This window comes from Columba livia, chromosome 1 (genome assembly GCF_036013475.1).
Source record: "Columba livia isolate bColLiv1 breed racing homer chromosome 1, bColLiv1.pat.W.v2, whole genome shotgun sequence".
Lineage (NCBI taxonomy): Eukaryota > Metazoa > Chordata > Aves > Columbiformes > Columbidae > Columba > Columba livia.
The window spans coordinates 119,202,771-119,219,013 of NC_088602.1; the positions used below are offsets into that span (position 1 = coordinate 119,202,771).

At 43.2% G+C, this 16,243-nt stretch overlaps 1 protein-coding gene across 2 annotated transcripts in view; it reads left to right on the forward strand.

Moving 5' to 3' along the window:
* Positions 1-963: 963 nt before the first annotated feature.
* The window catches only part of OCA2 (OCA2 melanosomal transmembrane protein), a 218,659-nt gene continuing 203,379 nt past the window's right edge, over positions 964-16,243 (forward strand). The window contains exon 1 of one of the 2 annotated variants that reach the window (XM_065075251.1): positions 964-1,062. In XM_065075251.1, coding sequence (XP_064931323.1) covers positions 1,057-1,062 — 6 coding nt within the window. In that variant the 5' untranslated portion in view covers positions 964-1,056. Of the gene's footprint in view, positions 1,063-11,391; positions 11,748-16,243 lie in introns of those variants that run through there. The other variant, XM_021287659.2, reaches the window with a different exon arrangement.

A 16,243-nucleotide genomic window follows, 5' to 3' on the forward strand; every position in this document is an offset into this window, starting at 1 on the left:
GGCTTCTGTTGTCAGACGAAAAGTTCCATGGCCCCATGGCATGAGTAACTAAATGTTGTGTAGACTCATTAAACTAGTTCAAACTTGGTCAAGTGATTTCAGGTAAAGTAGATGTTACTAAGCTCAGTGTAGTGTCAGTTATTGTCTGTCCTGGAGCCAGCATGAAGGTGACACAAATTTTCTATTGTGGGCCTTGGCCGCTTCAGTGGGAATGCCATCCTGTGGCCAGGAAATTTGTCTTTCTAGTTGTGATGCACAAATCAAAATTGTTTCTTGTGAAAATGGCAACTGTTTGGAAAAGCAGTAGTCTACTTAACCATTTTTGTGCACTGTCAGAAGACCAATATTAGACATTATACATATCAGGGGAGGAAAGCCCCTGGGGATAAGAAATGTGTTAGCTATAAACTTCTTCATAAGAGCACGCAACTATGACTCCAGGTGACATCAATAGTCTTGGCTCCAGGCGAAATAACTTTTGGCTTCAGTCCCTGGGTTTGACCCGCCCACATGCTGCAGGATGTCAATACCATTTTGATGTTTGCTTCCAAGATGGTCTTGCTTGTGTCCCAGACAGTCTGCAGTGGTGTTAAAATACCCGTGTATAGACATGACCAGGAGGAGAAGCCTGTGGGAGACTTTCAAGCTTCTTCTGTGGTTAAGGCACAGGACAAGAAGTCAGGAGATCAAAGTTCCTGCCCTGTACAGAAAAGCTATTTCAGCACATAGGCTGCATTGATAAAAGTGATCTTGTAGGAGCGCTTCACACATTTGTTTGATGGGACCAAGGCTTCGTTCTTGCCAGGTGGTGCACTGCAGAGAATCGGCTCATCCCACCTAGAAAAGGCTGCCATCCCGAAAAGGGAGCAAGGACAAACAGCACCGATGCTCACCAGTCTGCTAAAATGCACATCGCTGTGTCCGTGAGAGTAGCCTCAAAGTGGTGAGCACTGAGTGGGAAAAGGAAAGAGAAAACAAAAGGTAACTGTGCTCACTGGTGTCACACCGTGTCACAAGAGCTGGGAAGGATGTGGTCAGCATAACCACAGCCAAAAAATGCAAGTAAGATTGCCCTTACATGTTTATACACTAATGCTGATCTGGGTATTGCTTTCCAAAGATGTAAAAGCTAGAGAATGTAGAGACGACTAACGGAAAACAGCTAGAGCAAGTATTTCTTTACAGTAGCTGGCCACAAAAATGGCTCACATACTCAAAGTATGGTTTTGGGATATGCATTTATGCAAGCCTTGGAAGGAGGGACAAAATTCCTAGCTAGAATTTGCTTACAGTCTGTTTAATTTCAAAGACAACTGTACAAACTGTTTCGTTCTGCTTGGAAGTGGTACAGACTGCCTTGTCACCTTCTCGTCTCTTACAGAGTGGTGACAATTGCTGCTAAGGCCTTATGAGAGATGGTAAAACAAGTGCTCTGTAGATGCTTTAACAATCACATCTCATATCGGACTTATGGGGGTAATTTTGATGATCTGAAGTATGAGAGATGGTAAAACAAGTGCTCTGTGGCACCTCTGGGAAATCCAGGTCGCTTTGTAGTCTCAAAACTACTTTGAGGCAGTTGTGTTTGCAGGAATAGTCAGTGCCCCCTCTACCCATCAAGACCCTAGATCCAGCTTTCCTACTTGCTTTTAGGAAAGAGATGGATCACAGCTACTGAGTACTTATTTACTGATGTGGCTGGTCTTGGGGTCACTTCATGAGTTTTCAGTAACTCGTCTCTTTCCTGGAGAAAACAGCAGCACCTAATAACATCATAACTATGCTGCTGCTGTGTTGGGAGGGGTTGCGAGGTATCTGCTCTGTGTTAAACATCAACTAGTCTGCAAAGCCGTGTTAGGGATGAGAGACTGCTCTGAGAAGGGGCTATACTGTAATATGTGAGGGTGGGATTTTTGCCTGACGGAGATCTTCCATCTGGTGAGTTATGAATTGTCATGAAGTGAAATGATGCTTTCCTACCACTGAGATGCACTTGGGGTTGCCAGAGTTGAACAGCCCTCAGAACCCTGTGTGGCAAGATTCACCCATCAAGGATGAGCACTTGCATGTAACTCAGAAACCTGAGGTGAACAATGGTCCCTGGAGGACGCCCCTGGTGATAGGTGCAGAGTTGGTTTCCTCTTAGTACGGCTTTTGGTCTGATGGAATTACATCAGTAAACAGAGTTTTTACTAAATTGTCATTATAATCCTGCAGTTTTCTCTTACAGGATACTAGACCCTTAAAGACATGAAGCGCCCACGTCACCCATGATGAGTTAACTCTTGACAAGACCTCACAAAGTCTGTGGCTGGCACAAAAAGCAATATAACAGATAGACAAGGAGAAGTCAAAAAAAACCAGTGGGCATTACTGGGTCTGGACCTTTTAACACCCCCATTGATGTTAATATGAGACATCTGTGTCATTCATGAGGACACAAATGCTTCTTTCCTATGGAGAGTAAAAAGTCAGAAACAAAAACTGCAAAGTGAGATGAAAGAGTGTCTTGTGAAATACACCTGTCCTCTGTTAAAGTGCAGCGTGGAGATGAGGATTTATGGTGAGATGTTCTATAGTTGAGCTTATGGGAGCAGGCTATGTTTTAAAGAACCTGGAAAGAAAATTATTTTCACCAATTTGGCGAATGTTGAGTGAAACCCTGCAGAAGTGGAGATGTTTCTGCTCAATGAGACTAACGTGACAGATTCTGTGAAATGGGGCTGGGACACGTTAGGTAATATATAATGTCATTACAGCTTTCTTAGCAGAATCGTATATAAAGTATGTATCCTTAATTATCATTATGTAATATTATTAATATACTCAAATGTGGACCAAAAATGGGAGAGGATTATGTAACTTTGATGGGAAGAAAAAAACTTGTGAACCACTGTTAAACTTACTGAAAAATCATAAAGTTCAATTCCTTCTTTTATGAAAAATTCAGAAAACTTCCCAGTTTAAGCAAATTAGTTTCCTGTCTGCTAGAGACATATTCTCTGCTCTGCCTCACGCGCAAAAGTAATGGCCCATAACCCTATTTAGAACTGAGGTTTGCCTCTGCACAGACATGAGTGTAACTATTCTGGATCAACTATTTTTCTTGCTCCGCTCCAGACCAGTGCAGGGTGGACAAGTGGAAACGGGCATATGCGGTGCAGAGGGATTAGAATTTGGATCCACTCAGTATATTTTTCTCTATGTAGATGAGAGATCTGCACAAATAAAGGTTTATCTTTGTAACCGCCTCAGCTGAGTTATGATTAACCCTAAGGATATGGGATGACTTATGAATATGAAGCTCCTTTTGTGCAATGAGTACTGTCTCATGCTTGTTTTGACGTATGTACTCACACATAAAATGGCGTTTGCTCTTGGAATCAAGTCTTCTTATGCAGAGAGTCACGTAATGGCCTTAGTAGCCCTTTTTGCGTCACCTGGATGCTGTTCTTCTGTCCCTGGGCCCCTGAAGGAAGGTGCAGGTGTCCAGCAGCTCCCCGGCCTGTGACGACAGGCAGCATTTGGCATGTGGCATGGCTGCAATGGCCGGGGGCTGTGGCCGGGAGCGAGAGCAGTGCTGATCAGCCAGTGAATGCCACCTTTCAGGGAGGCCCCTGGGCTGAAAGGGTACCTTTGTTATCTGCATCCCTCCCCAAACGCATCCCATGACTTGCTGCGTGGAGCCTTTCACAGCAGATGCCAGCACAGACAGCAGGGCTGGGAGGTGCGCCTGTGTCCTTGCCGGCAGGGAGCTGTGAGCAAGGATTGAAAGTTTGCGGGTGCTCTGCCCTTCCACACAGACCCCCCAGCTGATGGTGAGGCATGCTCGGTGCTGGGCTGTCCAGTGTGACAAGAACTGTAGCTTGATATGAAACACTCAGAGATCTCCAGTAGTGGAGTCCCTGTAGAGTGCGGGGTAGGTTTGTTTAATATCATTGGGGACTGAATGACAGGACCACAGGTACTGTCTTAGCCTCATCCTGAAAGAAAAAGATCATGAGGTTGGCTGCTAGAGATGGATTTCCTCTGGTTTTCCTTGCTGGAGCCCTACCTGCAGCAAATGCTTGTTCCCATGTACTCCAGAAAGTGAATCTTTCATTTAAGTTCACTGGTTAACTGAGTTGATTTTCGTCAGCACAGGCTTTCGGCTGGTCTGTTCAAGATGGCAAATCAACATCCAACTATTAACTACACTGTTCCCATTCAGTAACTGCAGAAGAAGACAACCAGCAACCAGTTGTCACACTCACTATGGCTGGATGGTTTGCAAATAGACTGGATTTCCCCTCTCTCTCCCATGTCTTTTACCTTTCTGCTTTCCTTTCTGAAAAAAGTTATACTATTTCAGGTTGGTGTTGAGCAAATGGACTTTTCCGTCCCTGTATTTTCACCAGTTCTACTCACTTCCACTTCTCTCACCATCCTTCTCCTCTGCAGATCTCATCTCTGTTGCACACAGGCCCTCAGAAGGGTAGGAAACAAGAGGAAGAGCCAAGAGCATACAAGTAGAAAAATGACAGCTAGAGGAGAAAGGAACAGATGGGGCAGATGAGGAAAGAGCTCGGGCACAGCTGGACTGTGGATGCAGCTACGGGGTGGTGAATGTGGCCTTAGGGGAACCAAATCATTCCCAGTTAGAAATACCTCTTGCAAAGGCATCTCCCTCTTCATATTCATTGTGCAGGAGATGTAGACATCTCCCTCTGGGGAACCTTAAAATCTTAATTCCTCCTAAAACTAGGTGTCTAACATGAAGCTGTCCACATGTGAACTCGCAAAACTGTAAAATCATTTAGGGTAGATGTGCCTATTCTCCCTATTTTGGGATGCGGAGGCTTAATCAACACACTTGATACATTCCAAAGAGTTTTTAATCTCATCCTGAAGTGGACACTTGGCTGTGGTTGGGGTGTCCCTTTCTCACCCTGGTGACTGCATTGACCCTGCCTCTCCAGGGACTACAAGTGGGAATTTAGACCTGTGGCTTTTATGTAGACACTTCACGTTTCCCAGCATGAATCCCTTCCTACTACAGGCTAGGATGATTTGCCCATTAGTGGTGCCTGTAGCTTCATTTGAAGCGTAGGAGAGCGGTCAGGCTAGACCCCCACCTTTCACACAGTGACGGCAGTGCAGTGGGAGGGGATGAGATGGTGAGTGGAGGAGTCAATCGTTCCATGGGTGGAGGGCATCCCTGCGGTCTTCCCCACTGCCCCACTCCACCCTCAGGGCTGGGAGGGCTGCGATCTCCTGCCTGGAAATTCCTTCAGGAATGCAAAAGCCCCTCTCTGTTGGTCTGAGCTATGTGAGCTTTACACAACAGCCAGCCTGTTTGCAGGCACATTATTTATTCCTCACTGACAAACGAGTCTTTCCTCCACCTCTACAGTGGGAACTTGTTCAGAATACATGGGCTATGTTCTTATTTATTTATATATTTATTTATATATCTTAACTCCAAAATAATTTTCTCCATAAAAACCTTTATGGGGACTGTTGAAAACTTTGATTTTGCTATGAAAAAACAGATAATAAATCCAGCACCAAGCCTGGTTTGCTGCCCAGCTCTGGTCAGTTTTAATCCATGGAAACTGAGAAGTTTCAAAAGTCAGTGTTGGAAAAATGAGCAGTTTGAGTCCAGACCCCAGTCAGCTCCTGTTTCACTGTACAGATTTATGGATGTGAGAACATAAATCAAACTGAGCCACATCACAGCTTTCTTTCTGCAGTGATGTGCAAGATTTCTACACGTGATTTCATAATTTACTAGTATTTTTTGCATAGCTTTTTGTTCCAATTGCAGATTCTTCTGCAAGAACAAGGTATAATGTTCCACATAGCACATCAGCAGCGTGCTGAATGCATTATTTTCAGAGATTTGAAGCATATGCTGAGCACCACTTTCCCTAGTGCAATTATATGATGTTACTTTGCTATTTTTTCTTAGATTTAATGAAAGAATTAGAGAAGCCAAATCATTTGTACTAGCAATATAAACAAATCCAGTAACATTGCACCCTCAGCTTTCGTGTTTCCTATGCCCAGTGTATTCCTGGAGTGAATAAGAACAGCACAAATGCAGAGATGAGTATGACAAAGACCAAGGCATCTCAAGCACCAATAATCTGCCATTAATGTGGAGTGTTTCTGCCAACTCCATTGTCCACATGTGTGCTGGACTGCAGCTTTCAATGTCCTATTCACTCCTGAGAGCCTGAGCCTCCTCCAGCCTTCCAGTATTCATCTGGATCTTCTTAATGACATCTTGCTTTCCAACATTAATTTGTAAGCCTGTCTGCCCCAGCTGTCTTCTGGTCATATTCTCCCCTCTGCCTCTTCCTCTCAACCATCCTTTGATTTTCTTGCTAGGAATAGACTTTTTAAACAGCTGACTGGACTCACTGTATTGATTCAGCCTTTATACTCCAGCTTCTGCATTGATACATGCACGTTTATAACCCATAAAGCCATTCCTGCAGTTTGTGTTTTGTTGTGCCACAGCTGTGGTCAGGACCTGGTTTCTGGCCCCACATCTCTGGGAGGTGAGCCCCACCTGCTTTTGTACGCTTTTGCTGAAGTTCCTATTGTCCTTCCTTCCCGGATCTAGGAAGACCCCAGATGTGTTTTCCTCCCATTTCTCGTTCTCGCTCAGATATCAGCCCCATTTTCTCAGGACATAATTAAGGCTACTGAAGTGCATCTGGTGCATCTGGTGTCTTCTTCTGAACAATGGAGTCTTTCAGATCTGCTCAGCTGCTGTTTGCACAGCATCTGCAGCTAACCTACTTCTGAAAACCCCTTCCTACCATAAAGTGATCATCTGCTTCCCATTTTTGTTTTGTCCTATGCATCCTGAATGTCTTCAGTTTGCCTTTATCTGTTTTCCCTAAGGGTACCTTAACTCCTATTTTTGATGCTGGACAACCTTCTTCTGAGAAAGAGGAAATGACCTCAAGTTGCACCAGGGGAGGTTTAGGAGGATAGGTTGGATATTAGGAAAAATTTCTTCATGGAAAGGGCTGTCAGGCATTGGAACACGATGCCCAGGGAAGTGGTGGAGTCACCATCCCTGAGTGTCTTTAAAAGACGCATAGATGAGATTCTTAAGGACACGGTTTAGCGGTGGACTTGATATTGTTAGGTTAACAGGTGGACTTGATGATCAGGCTAGATGTGAGCAAGAAGTTGTTTAAAATGGGGGTGGTAAAACACTGTCCCAGGTTTCCCAGAGAGGTGGTGCCTCATCCCTGGAGACATTCCAGGCCAGGCTGGACAGGGCTCTGAGCAACCTGATCTAGTTGAAGATGTCCCTGCTCAGTGCAGGGGGTTGGACTAGATGGCCTTTGAAAATGCTTTCCAACCTGAACTATTCTATGATTCTATGATCTTAAAGGTCTTTTCCAGCCAAAATGATTCCATGATTCTATGCTTCTGCAGATTGGTGAGAATGACTTCAGTTAATCTCCTCAGTGCACTCATTTGGGTAGACTTGACTCTTCCAGGCTTTTAATCACCTGGGAGGGAAATGCTGCAGCTCCTACCAACCCAGTGGCCCACACAGCTTCAGAAAGCCTGGAAGAGCACAGTGAGTCCATGGCACCAGCAGGAACTTGTAGTTTCTCTGTGCACGGCAGCCTCCAAATTATCACATATTTATATGCAGATTTTAGGTTATTTCTATATTTACCAGGAAATACCCTCACTTCTACTGCTGGGTGTCCAACTAAAGGTTTAAAGGTTTAAAGGAAACAGATGCAAAAGGATGACTTTTATTTCCCATTTCACTAGAGTGCATGAAATTGCCTATTTAACACATAAACTTCACAGGAAGCTGGTGAATGGGGCTGCATCTAGCTGGTGGCCAGTCACTAGTGGTGTTCCCCAGGGGTCAGTGTTGGGTCCAGTCCTGTTTAACATCTTTATTGACGATTTAGATGAGGGGATTGAGACCATCATCAGCAAATTTGCTGATGACACCAAGTTGGGAGGGAGTGTCGACCTGCTGGAAGGCAGGAGGGCTCTGCAGAGGGATCTGGATAGACTGGAAAAATGGGCTGATTCCAGTGGGATGAAGTTCAATAAGGCCAAGTGCCGGATGCTGCACTTTGGTCACAACAACCCCCTGCAGCGCTACAGGCTGGGCACAGAGTGTCTGGAGAGCAGTCAGACAGAAAGGGACCTGGGGGTACTAATTGACAGGAAGCTCAACATGAGCCAACAGTGTGCCCAGGTGGCCAAGAAGGCCAACGGTATCCTGTCCTGTATCAAAAACAGCGTGGTCAGCAGGACAAGGGAAGTGATCCTTCCCCTGTACTCTGCATTGGTGAGGCCACACCTGGAGTATTGTGTTCAGTTCTGGGCCCCTCAGTTCAGGAAAGACATTGAAGTGCTGGAGCGGGTCCAGAGAAGAGCAACACGACTGGTGAAGGAACTTGAACATAAGACCTATGAGGAGAGGTTGAGGGAGCTGGGGTTGTTTAGTCTAGAGAAGAGGAGGCTTAGAGGTGACCTCATCACGCTCCATAACTACCTGAAGGGAAGTTATAGCCAGGTGGGGATTGGTCTCTTCTCCCAGGCAGTTAGCAATAGGACAAGGGGGCATGGGCTTAAACTCTACCAGGGGAAATTTAGGCTGGATATTAGAAAGAAATTCTTTACAGAGAGAGTGGTCAGGCATTGGAATGGCCTGCCCAGGGAGGTGGTGGACTCGCCGTCCCTGGAGGTTTTTAAACTGAGATCGGACATGGCACTTAGTGCCATGATCTAGTAAACGGACTAGAGTTGGACCAAGGGTTGGACTCGATGATCTCTGAGGTCTTTTCCAACCCAGTCGATTCTATGATTCTGTGATTCTGTGATTCTTTCAGCTTGGGATTTCTGCCTGGCCTTCCGCTGTTAGTGTGGCAACCCCAGTGATGTAGCACCGGTTAAATTAGGTCATGAATATTTGATGAACTATTGTGGCAAACAGGATAGCCTGCATCCCATTCATGTGTGCTCTCTTGAAATACTACCATTAATATGCAGATCAGCAATGTCTTACTCTGTCCTTATCCTGTTTGTTGTCTTCTGTGCTGTACATCATCTGTATAGAGGGAAATTTAATCTCTTTCTGTGCTTTTACAGCATCTCCTGCTTTGGGGTTCTCAGCCATGGCCGAATTGTCCAAGCAAGAGAAACACAAATAGACCACTATAAAGTTGGAGGCAAATAATTTATCTTAGTAAAGGGATTAATTTCTTTCATATCAGAATAATCTTTGAAAGGAGAACTGGATTCACTTGTCTTCATAAAATTGTATGGGAGTGAACATGTATGTTTATACTCTATCTGTAACTTAATATTTTCATGGAAATTATGTTTTCTGTGTCAGTCTTATTTCTGTGCCTGGCAAAATTAAGGAGAAGATTATTCTGTGAGTTATTGAAAAATACCTGAACTACAACGCAGTGATTGCTCCCATCCAGCATGGGTTAATGAGAGGAAAGTCCTGCTTGACCAACTTAATTTCATTCTATGACAATGTTACCCACCTGGTTTACCAAGGGAAGCCTGTTGATGTGATCTTTTTGGACTTCAGTAAAGCCTTTGATACTGTTTCTCACAGTATCCTCCTGGACGAGATGTCCAGTATACAGCTGCATAAACACACAATGCAGGGGGTGAGCAATTGGCTCAAAGGGTTCTAGTAAATGCAGTTATGTGGGGCTGGTGACCAGTCACTAGCGGGGTTCCGGAGGGATCCATCTAAGGGTCAGTGCTCTTCAACGTCTTCATAAATGACTTGGACACAGGACTTGAGGGAATACTAAGTTCACCAATAACACAAAATTGGGAGGAGCTGTTGACACTCTTGAGGCCAGAGGGGCCCTGCAGATGGATCTGGACAAACTGGAGAACTGGAAAATCACCAATCACATGAAGTTCAAGAAGAGCAAGTGCCGGATTTTGTACCTGGGACAGGGCAACCCTGGTTGTACATACAGACTGGGGACGAGATGCTGGAAAGCAGCTCTGCAGAGTGGGATCTGGGGATTCTGGTCAAAGGCAAGTTGAACATGAGCCAACTCTGTGCCCTGGCAGCCAAGAGGGCCACCCATGTCCTAGGTGCATCCAGCACAGCATTGCCAGCCGGGCAGGGAGGTGATTGTCCCGCTCTGCTCTGCACTGGTGCGGCCTCACCTGGAGCACTGTGTGCAGTTCTGGGCCACACAGGATAAAAAAGATATTAAGTTACTGGACAGTGTCCAGAAGAGGGACATGAAGTTGATGAAGGGTTTAGAGGGGAAACCGTATGAGAAGCAGCTAAAGTCACTTGGTTTGTTTGAAAATAACTTCCTAGAGCCTAAAGTATTGTCACCTTGGTGTTTGCAGACAATTAGATTAAACTGGAACTTATTTTACAATAAAAGAGAATTCATTATATGTGCTCTACAGTCTTAAATAAAACTACAAATTAACATTGAAAACCACACTTTTGGGTGACCAAGTACCTCCAGCAACAGCACAAATGGAACATTTTAATATAAATTGCATAGTGGTTCACCTTATCGCATTTCCTCACCAGACTTGTCTAGTAAGCACTTGTCTCCAGCAGAAAGAGAGAAGAGACGAGCCGTGGATGTACATCCATGATGCACATAAAATGAGAACATTGCAGATAACTATTGATGGACTCATGAATACTCCCGAAGGAGCTGGAAGTGTTCAGCTCTGCCTTGAGTCTTAGGTCAAAAATGGTTACTTGTCTTTCAAGAGCAATTGGTTCTTCAGGAAGGCTTAGCAAGCAGAAACCATCATTACTACCTAATGCAGTTCTTCAAAGCAAAATGTCAATAGCATCATTCTCTTTGTGAAGAATGAATTTTGCATTGTTTTCTTTTGTGATAGTCTGCTTGTAACTGTCATATTAATGCAGCATCCGTTTCTCCAGTTGGCAGTTCACACTCTATAGAGAGTGTAGATTGTATTATCTTTTATCAGCTGTTTTCTGATACAGGCAAAAAGAGTTTGGCTGTTGTAGTGCTTAATTAACATTGCATTGAGTACTGCAGTGTAATTCGTAAATCTTTGGAATTCCAGTATAAAGAATGAGAATGTTTGTCAGGATAATCTTTTCAGTACTTTCTGATGGCAGAAAAAGAGAATTTACTTTTTCTCCCAGCTTTCCTATACGACCAGTTTTTCACAGCGAGAACTGTTAAAGCTGCTCTTGCATAACTTCTGTGGCAGCTTAACAATGGTACTTTTGCCCTGTTCTTCTCCTGCCTCCTGCCCAAGCTCAGGGCAGCATGTGAAGTGCCTGCTCAGTGAAGCTAAGTGTGGTCTGTATACTCCTTCTCTCTTTGCCACTTGTTACAGCCACCTCGGGCTTGGGAAGAGCTGCGTTTGGGCAGAGAGTAACGGGTGCTGGGAGTAAGTCGAGTGCTCGTTCCACACTGAAATCACATGATGGCAAATCTGGGAATTCCTGCTTCATTTATGAGTGTGCACAGGATGCAATGTCACTCTCTCCCCATCCAGAGATGCTTACTACAAAGGACTGAGCTGAATTCCACAGCAACAAAGTCATTTACCCAAATAAACTCTCCATTTGGAAAACACCAGACATCTTGCAGCTTCCTCAGATGAAACATTTCTTCTATTTTTAACATCTGTACACCTTCATTTTTTTTTTTTTTTTCATTTTAGAGGTTTTTATTTTCAAACAAAAGAACCGCTTCAAGAATTCTTCAGAAAAGCAGGTAAAATGAATTTTTTTCTACAATAAATGCTTTCTGGAATAGTTTAATGCAGTTCTGTTATTTTGAGAGGAAGAGTTTTAATATGTGCAATAAAATATTACATATTAAAAGTTATTCAAACTTTGTGATGCAGGGTCTCTGAACAGCATTTATGTGTACCTGAACATTCAGCATTTTAAAACGTCAGTGAGCCACATAAGGTATATACTATAGTATTCAATAGTTCTTTTACTTACATTTTCTTTTACCTTTACATTGTGTCAAACATTAACTTTCCCCTGAATATTAAATATATAAAAGACTGAACTTTCCTTAGATTGTAGATTCTTTAGATACTCAAAATTGCAGTGATTTTTAATGCATTTATTTTTTTTTTTTGTGCCTCTTATTTATGTGTAAGGGAAATAGTTCAGTCTTACTTTTTGGCCTGATGGTCTGCAAAACATGAACCTTCATATTTAAAATCTATGTTTAGTTTTGTGTGTTGAGATAACACATTGATGTTGTGGAGTGAATACATGTCTCAAGTGAACTGATTTCATGAATAATGAATGAAGCAGGTATATGCTGCCATTACTTCCCTGAAGCATTGCTTTTCATGGATTTTACTCATCTTGGCTGTATTTGTAACAAGCTGTCGTGATTTTTCCAGTCATCTTGCTAGAGTAGTCTGCCAGGCAGAGAACAGTCTGCTGCGATCAATGGGCTGGTCTGTTCTGCACAGCCCTGCATTTGCTGCAGGAGGAAGAGGGTGAAACTATCCCACTTCCCGAGAGCTTGAGATGTTCCAAATTAGCTGTGAATGTTTGGTTTTCAATGAAACTTAAGGCAAGAGGTCAAGGAGACCTGTTACTTCAATGTAGCTGTATTTGCAGGGGGCATGGGGGGGCAATACTCATATATATATTTTTGAGGATAAAATCTATTACTCATTTAAGACAGATGTTGAAGAGCTGCTGCTTTCAAGAGATGTGGTTCAACTGATGTGTAGGATTTTTTTTTTTATTATTTCTTAATATAGTCATAGATGGAAAACAGATGCTTATTTGCTGCCTGAACTCTCACGAAAAAAGCTGGTGTTCTCACATGCTACCATCAGCATTCCTGGGACCTTCATGAGGGCAGCTCTTGAATTGTTGCTGAAAGCTTAGTTTTCAATGCAGACTTTGATCCACTGGTGGGAGGCTAAACTAGACCTCATCAGTTGTCTGTTGAAGCATCCATGAGCTTTCTTCTGAGTTAAACAGGTCACCCTGAGTTAGTCTTAAACACCACCGGAACAAAGAAGGGAAACCGCAGATGTCAGAATTGCTGACATTTAGAGCTGAACAGATCCTGATGAGTTAATGAGAAGATTTATCTGGGTTATTGGCTTTTCCTACAGCTAAATCTAGGAGGAGAAATGGTTCCTCACCACAAGGCTTTGGGGATGCTGTTTGAGTAGAAACAGGAGAAATATTTAGTCTTGTGGTCATGTGAAACTGATGTCGAGGGACAAAAAGGCAAGAGCTGACCGTTAGTCTATGGGATTTGCATATGATTTTCCCTTCAGAAGGTGTGTTAAATAAAGCTAGAACCTACCAGGAAAACTGAAATGTTTAAACTTTTGCCCTCTTTTTCACTGGTAGAGAAAAAAAGTACAAAAAGGATAAAATGTATCACATAAGAAGAGCCTTGTTAGTCTGAGACAATGCAACAATTATTTCTATAATGCTTCCCAATAACAATAGCTGCAGAAATACTGAGAAAACCCCCACAGTCTGATGATTTTTTTTTTTTTTTTCTTTCTGTGACTGGGTGCTTTTGCCAGATCACATTTTCCCCTGAGGATTAACTTTGAACTGCCAATTAAAAGTTATTGCTAAATCCTGTTACAGCAGAAAGCCTTCAGGTTCTTACTGTTAAGATTTGGCCGTTGTTACTCTAGCAGAATAGATTAAACTGCTGGAGTGTTGGTAAATTACTTTTGCAGACTAGCCACATAACCAATATATTTTTTAGGGGAAGGGTGGCAACTGTATTCAGTTCACGATATTTCATTCAATTAAAAACAAAGGGGAAAAAAAAATCTGAAATCGAGAAAAGAGCAAATATAACCCCATTGTGTTAACAGTGCAATAAATTTTGCCTATTGATACAGTGATAACTCCGTTTCTTCTTCAAGAGCTTTACAAAACCCCGTCAGCCTGCCCTGCTTAGAAAAGAAAATGGCTGAAATCTGTGTACCAAAGGTTAGGTGACCTTTCCTACAATTTTTCGGCAATGGAGCTAGAACACGGCAATAATCCTACTATTTTCTGAAAGGCACACGCTGTGTGTGTCACTGCTCTGAGTGGGAACAAATGGAGCATTATCTCAGAAACCACAGTGTGGTAATGGTTGGCAGATGTTTGCTTTTTTAATGTGGTCACTGTAGGATCATTACCCACTCTAAAACATGTGTGCCCAGACAGGAACAGATAAAACAAGAAAGAGGAATGAACCCACTGATATTTTAATTTGCCTGAGAGAAGAAAGAAAACATTCTGTGTTCATTAAAAGAGCTACGTAGTGCTGCCAAAATCATCCATTCACTCCAAGATGCGTGGAAGACACTGTATTCAGCCATAAATGGACATTTGGGCTTTCATGTTCTTTGCATTTCCACGTTTTAGCTCTGATCCTAGACCTGTGATCTTGTTGAAAATATTGAAATTCTTAGTCTCTGCAGGAATATAACTGCATCCAGCATTTTCCTGTCAAAAAGAACAGAAGAAGTCTTTTTAAAGGAAAAATGATCGCCTGGAATGAAATTTGCATTCCTGTTCAGGAAATGAGTGGATAAACCTGCTTCTTGTAGAGTACAGGATCTTCTTGTTGATCCATGAAATTTTCTAGCACACATTACCTTGTTTTGAAGCCATCTTCATGACACCTATGGAGAGACCTAGGCTGGCAGAAATCCTTTTGCAGCATTTAGTAGGTTTAGGTACCATGTCTGTGGTATTTCAGGAACCTATAAAAAAGAATAAAAGAAGTACCGAAGAAAGGACTTTGATAATTGGTAGCATCGGGCACAGTGGGGATTTCTGGGGCTCTGGTGCAAAAGGTACCTGATCCAGGGGTTATTGAATTCTCATAAAAGAGACTCATTAGCTATGGGACACGGGACAATGGTATGGAGGCATCTGTCCACAGGTTTTTTTTGTCTGCTTGCCATTTTCCAACCTCCCCCCTCATGGACAGCAGGTATCCTTATCTTCTTCCATGGTCACATGTCACTTCAGAGGAAGCATCAGCAGACTCAACACTGTAGAGTTCTCATTTGGTGCTCATTGACTTTTACTGGTTTGCATAAACACATGACTTCTTTTACTTTCTTGGGAGGGCTAATTATTGTTGCGTTTATCTGATCTATGAAACTACTAGCATGCTATGCTTGGGGTCTTCTCTAACCATTTATCTTCTCTGACATGAACTGCTTGCAGCAGAGAACTTCACCTCTTCCACACATATCATTACAGTTATTAGTTTGATTTGACATAAAAAAATCGATCTGCTACATTTCTGTTTTAGTTAAATAAAGCATCTTGGCATGATGAGCCTTATAACTTGTAATTTCAAAATTGACAACAGCATTGATTATTCTTTTTCAATAGATTGGGCTATGATCTCTCTGGTTGCTTCACACAAAGGGACAGCAGGCTATTTTTGTTTGTTGGTTGTTGTGTTGTTTTGTTTGTTTGTTTGTTTTGTTGTCATTGTTTGTTCCCCCCCCCCGCTAGCTCCCAGCTATTGAATTCTGCTTAGCCCCAACAAAACTTTCTGCTAATATTGCTGTGGTATTGCAGCTTGCAGCTCAGCCACAGGAGGTCTGAATTTGAGGAATGAGGTGGTGCCTTATTCAACTACTGCTGCCACTGGGCTGCAGTTCTCGGCAGCCTCACAGAGGTTGCTCACACAGAGTTCTTCTCATCAGCATTAGAGTTGGTGCCATCAGTGTTCCCTGACTGCAATAATGACCCCTGAGAAATGTTTAGTCATATATCATGGAGAGCGACTCGCTCGTGCTGGGGTGCTCTGGGGCTGTCCCAAAGCCAGAGGCCTTGCACTGGACTGTGAAGTGTTTTCCATTATTCATGAGGTCGTTTGTTAAAAATCTCATTTTTATTTATCTGTTGTCAGACTGGAAAGAATTGAAGCATACACTTCCCTCCCAGTCTGGCGTCAGAAAGCCAATACAGTTACATGACTTCTTTTGGATTTGTGATTAGCGTGGATTTATTAATCACTGCACAGGGAAGCAGTTGCCCCAGGAGGCACAAGGCACAGCCGGGGTGTATTTAGGTCTGTGTGAGGAGCAGCAGCAGGGCAAGCGCAGCAAAGGGTCTCTTCCAGCTGCACGATGAGGGGGCGGCTTCAATGGGGATGCAGGAAGTTCGCTGGGAGTATGTTTGAAACTAAATCAAAGCAGAAATCTAAGTGTGACACCTGGAGCCATTCCCTGTTGCTTGAAC